At 35.7% G+C, this 8,242-nt stretch overlaps 1 protein-coding gene across 1 annotated transcript; it reads right to left on the minus strand.

Annotated features, from left to right (window-relative positions):
* Nucleotides 1-425: 425 nt before the first annotated feature.
* Nucleotides 426-6,189, minus strand: LOC113295168 (proline--tRNA ligase, chloroplastic/mitochondrial-like). The gene is made up of 12 exons (XM_026543527.1): nt 6,004-6,189; nt 4,949-5,320; nt 4,794-4,850; nt 4,543-4,653; nt 4,343-4,429; nt 4,123-4,236; nt 3,816-4,022; nt 2,921-3,058; nt 1,937-2,098; nt 1,583-1,782; nt 1,225-1,308; nt 426-821 (listed from the first exon to the last, which is right to left on the minus strand). Exons 2-12 carry the CDS (start codon nt 5,309-5,311, stop codon nt 680-682), a joined length of 1,665 nt encoding a protein of 554 aa, XP_026399312.1. The 5' UTR covers nt 5,312-5,320; nt 6,004-6,189; the 3' UTR covers nt 426-679.
* Between the last annotated feature and the right edge of the window lie 2,053 nt (nt 6,190-8,242).

Here is an 8,242-nt window from a genome sequence, read left to right on the forward strand (position 1 = left end):
CTGTAATGTTCTACTTCGCTTAATGCAAGATTCGGTTCTCTCTCTGGTTTGTTAGAAAGATCAAGAACATGGCAACCCGTAGAGACACAAACTTGAATTTAGGACAAGTCACTAACCGTCCTAGCGATTGGCTAGGGTTTCATCACAATCATACACAATTGAAGAGATCCTAGAAATAATTGGTGTATCCAGATTGCCACACCACTCTGCTTCTCCTTCCTGCAGGGGTATTTGAGCTTAAAGTAGGCTCCGTTAGTTGTCAAAACTTTTATGGGATATCTCCAAGAAATTAAGAATAAGTTGTCAAAACTTCACCGAGTAAGATGTGAAAGGTGCCACTTTAAGTGGTTAATGCTGATGACTGATGAGGAATGCAGTTGAACAAATAAAACAAGATGCATTTATGATCAGATGAACCCAGGAAGTAAGTAGATTTCATCAGAAACTTGATCTTCTAAATACCATTCGCAAAAGTCATACAATGTTACAAGCTCTTGTGAATAATTTGATGATTGTTGGGCGAAGCATATACAAAAGTTTTAAGAAAATTAAACATCTATCTAAAATTGATATTGATACGAGTCATATGACAAAATTGCATCCAACAAAAAGGAAGATGAACAAAGGCTTAAAATGAGTGTGATTCTGTTTAAAACAATGGTGTACCTAAGCTTTCGATTTAGTAAGATTTTGCAAATATTGCAACTTCCTCAGCTGGATTTCCAGTCATCAAGCATGTTTTTATTCCTCCGGGCTGCTCGAAAGGGAAGCACCTGATTGTTGCGCCTGTCTCATTCTTCACTCTTAACTCCTCTGCGTCGCTGCAAAACAAAGTGTCGTTATTTAATAGTGTGTCATTTTCATTCAGGAACAGTAAAAACCATAAACTCAATTCTTCGTACTGTTATGTCTAACAGAACTGGAATTGAATCAATACTAACTGACACCTGCTTACATATACTGCTCAATCAAAATTGATTATTGTACAACTACAAACATCGTTTGATGTAAGAGTTAAATATGTAAAACCTAAAACCCCAAGAATGGATGGACATTTTATAATCCTACTCAGCAAATCTAAGAACCGAAACCGGCGGTAAAACCATAATTTTTTTTTTATTATTATTAAGTTTCAATTTTAGCTATCTTAAATTCATGGCAGAAATGGCTCATTCACACACGTAATATTGAATGAAGGACTATGTCAAACACAAGCTTTAGTACCTTGCAGACCAAGGACCCCTAGCCCATTTGCCTTGAGAAATTGCTTCCTTAAGCTCATCATACGAACTCACATCAACAATGTTACTGCACAAGAAATGCCTTTTCGGTCAACAAAGAAAATCACATTATAACGCAATAACCTTCATTTAAAGGAACCCATACTTGGCTCATAAAACCTGGTTGGACATGTTAAAGAATATTATCACTGCACGCTTACAGATATCCATTTTACTTTCATACGCAATAAACTGGATGATATGCAATTAACTTCACAAAAATGAGCTATGGCACAGCTTACCTCACTAGCTACAAGATTGTAATTAAAGACGGCAGGGGTCAGTTAGGAGCAGATATATACCTATTTCTGAATGATACTGCTTTTTCTAGAAGAGATGATTGGATCTCATCTAATTTTTCCTTCACATAAGCTTCCAAAATAGAAGGTTCCATAGACACTCCAAAAACTTTTCCTTGCTTTCCAGGTATATCTCTCCTGGAGACGACCAAAGTTCCACTTGAAACATCGCGAGGTCCAATTTCAATTCTTAAAGGAACACCCTGATGACAAGAAAATTCATTTCTAAATGTTATGAAAATGAAATACTAAGAAGATGAAGGAGAAACAACTGGTATGTTCAGCCAAATTATGCAGAGAAGGATAAGTCATAAAATCAGTGGCATAGGAGATCTTTAAAATTGGACAGATGCATACTTTCATCTCCCAAAAATTGAATTTCCATCCCGGGGTTCTTTGCTCAGAATCATCAAGTTTAACTCTAATTCCAACTGTTTTCAATGCTTTCTCAACTGAGCTTGCAGCAGCGAGAACTCCATTTTTCTCATCATCTTTCTTCCAAATTGGTACAATCACGACCTGGTAATGAAATAAAATATGAGATTGGGCATCACAAAGAAGAACACAAAGTGAAGTAAAGTCATACATGATAAAAACATGTACAGTTTGTTTACTCTAACCAATTTATAATGTCTAAAAATTGGCATATTCACATATATGACAATGTGCAAGGAAGGCACTGGAAATGGACTGTTGGTATTCACATACATGATAAAATCTCGACATGTGTCATGTAACGAAGCTATCATTCTTCTGGTTAGGATATCCGAGTATGTTATTGGCACTTGAAATCCCAAATTAGATCTATAACAAATGTATGGAGCGATGTCGTGTAGAGGCCATAGTCATACCCATCTCTCGTAATGGTTTTACTAATATATCTATCTCAAAACTTGAGCCTTTCCGCTGCTGTAAGATTATGCAAATCCAGTAGGACCACTTTCGTTGTAGGACCAGAGCTTACATGTCCCTTTATTTCCTCTCCGTTTGTTCTCCTCTATATGTTTCTTTGGTTTCAGGAAGAAAAGGTTTTATCTATTATTAATAGCTTAGCTTTCAGTAAAACAAAGACTGAACATTAGATAATATATCAAGAGTGCTGACTTAGAAAATAACTAACAGTCTTAGACTAGATTTAAATAAAAAGACTACAGATCCTACAGAATCCTACAGGTTACTTATCTTTGCCCTTCAGTTATTCTATACAAATACCAACACTGACAAGATAATACATCTTTGATGTGGTTCAGTTGGTTCTCCGAAGTGACAACCCACTGAATGGAATACTTTAAGCAACAGCAAACTGAAGTGGAAGCCAAGAACAAAATGAAAACAACAAACCTGTACTGGAGCAATGCGAGGGGGTAGCCTTAAACCAGCATCGTCCCCATGAGTCATGATGATACCGCCAATAAATCGGGTACTGATAGCCCACGATGTCTGCCAGACATGTTGCAGCTGTGTATTTTCATCTAAAAACTGCAGCAGGCACACCGCTTTCACTTAAGGAAAAATTATCCAAAGTTAAGGCAGGGAAAAAGTATTTAAAAAATGAGGCAGAGAGCTCTTTTTTTGTAAGAAGAGAACTTGATAAAGTAACAAACATTAACTCAAGAACGAACATCATGAGAAGAAAAGATTAATAACATTCTAAGTTCGACAACCTACTTTCTACCCAATTGTTTTGCAAAATAGACACAAGGACCATGTCTCACTAATCGCCATGATCAATATGAATCTACATCACAACAAACTAACAATTCCCCTCTACCCTTCCCGATCCTTAACGAGTTAATTAATCCCACCTGATATAAGCTTATAGAGGGAACGAGTAGACAGGATTCTCACTTTTCACGTCATTTATATAAGACCTTTGGATGCAAAAAGGTTTACTTGGAAGTATGCATATAACTAAATGAATTACCTATTTGGCAATTGCAACTTTGATAAGCTGTACTCTCTAGATTCTAAGTTCACTATTTTGTCATAAGGAGGAAAGTCCGTTCCAAAAAAATGGAGGGAGAAGCCCTTTTAAAGTAGCACACAATATTTCAGCTATGCTGATTCGTACTGATTTAAAGATCTTTTGCTTGCCAGTCGAGGCAATAGACATTGTCTATCAGTAGAATAGTTTTTAAGAAGACAAGAAAACTGGGTAAGATCCTAACAACCTAAAGCAATTGTCAAAAGCCACGACAATTTCAGTAAATGGCACAAGGATTGGCACTTTTCACACCTGTGTTCCAAAAGCACGAGAGAAATTCTGCCCGAGGTTGTGACTAGTTCCAGCCTGTAATGCCTTTTTATCTCCCATCATCGCTTCAATTGTGTAAGTTCTTGAAGCCCCAGCAAATGTCTCAGCCTTCGATTTCCGACCTGTAACGACTGGTATTGCAGCCATCTCATATGCAAATTTTGTATAGATATCAATCATCTGCAATGCCTGCAGTTCCACAAAAAACAAAATATAATATTAACTAATGTCATAGACTCAAACCACTAGAAAGATAAATTACTAATAGATACGTAATGTGATAAGCCACCTCTTTCTCTGCCTCTTCGGGTTTGGCATGAGCAGTATGCCCCTCTTGCCATAAAAACTCAAGAGTTCTCACAAAAGGTTTTGTACGCATTTCCCATCTTGTGACGTTCGCCCACTGAAAGGAAATAATTTTAACCGAAAGAAAAAGAAAAGATTTATGCATGTATAACCATCGAATAGAAATAAAGAATACGTAGTAAGAATATAAAGCGATGGACTACCTGATTAACCATAAGAGGCAAATCACGATAACTATGAATCCATTGGGTAAACATGTGATTAACAATGGTTTCACTTGTAGGTCGTACCTGTCAATACCTCAAAAGAGAGAGGGAAAAGGAATCAAAACCAGAATCAATTATGCACCCAAGGATACAATAAACTATCAGAAAGCAAGAGAACACATGCACAAATATTTTACCACAAGTTTTTCTTCAAGATCCTTTCCTCCTCCAATAGTTACAACTGCCAGTTCTGGGCTGAAACCTTCAACATGGCTGGCCTCTTTCTCAATGAACGAGTATGGTATAAACTGCAAAATATCAACATTGGGTACCAATCTTGACAGATTAAATTGCACATCATTTCCTTAAGAACAAAACTTATAATATCCAGATCAATAGCTATAAAAACTCTATAGATACAGTAAACACATCCTGGAAAGAGGAATACCTGTGGAAAGTACATGTTACTGTGACCGGTCTCTTTAAACTTGACATTCAAATAATCCTGCAATTATTAAAAAGATGGAAACAAATTGACTACTTTTAGCAACACTAAAACACAAGAAACCAAAACAGAGAGAGAGGCGTAAATTTGAGAATGACCTGAATGGCTTCCCAAATAGCATATCCATAAGGACGTATAACCATGGTTCCGCGAACAGGACCATAATCAGCTAATTCAGCGCTAGCAATAACATCAAGATACCAAGCATTAAAGTCTTGAGACAGAGGAGTGATGTAATTCTCTTGACCTGATTTTGTCTGTTGCTTCTCTTCCTTTTTAATTGGCTGCTTTGGTTTCTCTTTATTTGTTGCGCTTGTGGAGAAATCACTTGAAATTGAAGCCAATAAGGGCTTGCAAGGGTAACGGTAACATTGGTAATGATGACGAGAGTGGGTGAACAAAGGGGAAGAATGGCGTATAGAGGAGAGCGTGAAAGAGGGGATCCTCAGAGATACCACCATGACTGGCTTCTACACACATAAATACTCGAAATTTTAGTCTCAAATTAAAATCATGTGCTTCCATTATTGTGTCCAGTTTCCACTATTAACTGATATCAGACAATACTTATAACACTACCATGCAAATCTAAACAATTACTTTTCCAAATCTTAAACAAATCTCTTCATGTAGATCACAATATTTATTTATAATTTTAAAATTACTAATGATTCCTTCATAGGTAGATATCAAAACTCTGAGAAGAATTTTATGCAATTTGGTCAGCATGGAAATGTGTCTCGATACTGGCTCATCATAAAGCACCATAGTTTAGTGTCATACAGACTACAGGTTATAAAAAGAAAATTATAAAAATGATACAGAACCCTAACACTCACCGTGGCGATTATATGCAGCTCAATCACAACTCTGTAACATGATATAAACTAACTCAATAACAACTGATAATCATTACGTAGCTAAACATACAGGTTCTTAGTTAATTTTACAAACACTATGCAGACGGGTCTTTGTTATGTCAAAATTGTATGCTCCATTTTCCACTTGGAACTAGAAGGTAGTGCCGCATTTACGAAAAATCACTATTTAGCTAAGTTAGGTTTTTAAATCAAAATTGTCTGCTCCATTTCTAGTTGAGATAAATAAGTTGTGAATTTAAGATATACTGAACGAATTTTGGAAGAGAAAATACCTCGTCGTGATTGGCGCTGGTGAAGGCAGTGGTAGTGTACTTGTGATTACTAAAAATTGATAGAGCTAGGTGATTTGATTCTCATCTCTAAGCCGTTTAACTAGTGGTGGTGATGACCTTCATGGATGGTGGGTTGTGGTGGTCGTGATACCAAGGAGAAGAAAAGGAGAAGAAAATATGTTTTATCCAGTGATTTTTTGTCGTGAATCGTGATTATTAGGTTATTATAACTCAGTGGTACGAAAGATGAATCGTCCCTTACGCCAAGCACTATGGCACACTATTTCCTATCCCTATTCCCTATCAGTAGAGACGGGGGTCTTTTCGCAACTTCACAGTGGTATGCTTTTATCCTTTCTTTACACTGCACGGAATTTCGGTGCAAATAGTGCCAAACGGACTCGTTGATTTGACCAATACGGAAAGTATCCGTGTCATTTGTCATTTCTTCTTCTTCATTCTTTTTTCCTCTCTCAAACATTTTCATCCCCTTTTGTTTTTCATCGTGATTCCGTGTGGTTCATTGGTTGAAATTAAAAGGGTTTGATTATTACTCTAAGGTGAACCAATTTCGTTCTTCATTTTCGAATTCCATCAACAAAATCATCAAAAGTGAGTGATCCTAATATTAGGGTTTAAAGTTAACTTAATTTTGATTTTGATGAAATTGTTGATATTAGGTTGGTTAGGTATGTAATATGTAATTCAATAACAAAATTAAAACATAGATTTAGTGAAAAATTCATGATTTTTCTTTTTTTTGAAGGATTAAAATTACATAATGTTCAATTGCATCCATAAATCGAAATATATGATTAGTACAATAATTTTGACCGAAAGAATTCAAAAACATAATTCTGCACCAAATATATAAACCGATAGGGGAATTGAAATCTTCTAATGGTTTATCACCATTTTGTTGGATACTCTCCAAGGAGATATGATTCTTCCATAAAAGAAGTAATATGCCCAAATTCCACATCGAATTATGTAATCTCTGATCATCAAGTCTGTAATCGGTTGGATGAAATATTGGTTGAAATCGAAGACTCTCCTGGAGGTATGAGAAATCGAAATGGCATATACTTTCCATACGTATGAGAATTAAAAGAAATAATATAAACATAATGAACATTGCTATAATGCAATTTTATTTATTCAAAACATAAAAAGAAAACTAAACAACTCTACCCGAATCTTAACAAAATCAAGATCCGGGTAGAAATAGGAAAGTAAATTTAAGAGGATATTAGTGTAGAAGATGAAAAATCCATGATTATTACTTGTTGTGTGATGTATCACTTGATTTATGTTCACTAAAATGTTTATAATTTACCATTGTATTGATGTTTAATGTTGATTTACTTGTATTTGTGTATGGTATATAGAAACTAAAATTATAATTGTTGTTTTGAGAGGTACAAAATGAGTCTAATGTGTGCTTGTGTGAGAGTTAAATATGGAATCTATTTGGATACTTCTAGTTATGAAGACTAAAAAGCTTTCCTAATGTTTATAAAATTGTGTTTGGATGAACGGATGTGTATTATTAGACAACCGATGCCTAAAGAGGTGCAAATACGTAGTGTAATTACCCGAGATCGAGTATGGAATGATGCGAAAATGATGAATGATTATTTTACATATGGAACTAGTTATACCTCAAGACAATTCAAACAACATCTAGGCATGAAGTAAGAATTATTTGAGAAATTGTTATGAAAATTGCTTGAAGTGGATCCAGAATGGAAACAACGTCCGGATGCAACTGGTGTTATGGGGCATTCCCCGCATATGAAATTAGTTGTCGTGATGAAATATTTGTGCAAAAGTACGACAACTGATAGTGTTGATGATTACACTAGTATGGGTGCTAAGAAAATATATTATTATCTAAAAAGATTTTGCCACACAATTTGCATGACTTTTGGAGAAAGATATTGCGTGAACCCACACCTGAAGATGTTTAGAGGTTGCTAGCTGAGAATGCCAAACGAGGATTTCCAGGAATGTCTTGTAGTGTTGATTATATGCAGTAGCCATGGAAGAATTGTATGATAACTCGGCAAAGAACTTACCGGGGTAAAGAGATACACAGTTCTATGGTGTTAGAGGCGGTGGCATCATATGATTTGTGGTTTCAGCATGTTTTTTTTTTGGAATGCCTGGGTAAAACAACGATTTGAATATGTTGGCATACTCACCTATTTTTGATAACATGCTAAAGGGTGTAGCACCT

This window comes from Papaver somniferum, chromosome 1 (assembly GCF_003573695.1).
Source record: "Papaver somniferum cultivar HN1 chromosome 1, ASM357369v1, whole genome shotgun sequence".
Taxonomy (NCBI): Eukaryota; Viridiplantae; Streptophyta; class Magnoliopsida; order Ranunculales; family Papaveraceae; genus Papaver; species Papaver somniferum.

Excerpts from the sequence above, each read along its gene's own strand:
- LOC113295168 (XM_026543527.1), bottom strand. The coding sequence starts at position 5,311 with ATGGTGGTATCTCTGAGGATCCCCTCTTTCACGCTCTCCTCTATACGC. Across the intron at positions 4,023-4,122 it reads CCGAAGAGGCAGAGAAAGAG|GCATTGCAGATGATTGATAT; the intron begins GTGGCTTATCAC and ends GTGGAACTGCAG. Across the intron at positions 2,099-2,920 it reads CTCGCATTGCTCCAGTACAG|GTCGTGATTGTACCAATTTG; the intron begins GTTTGTTGTTTT and ends TTTCATTACCAG.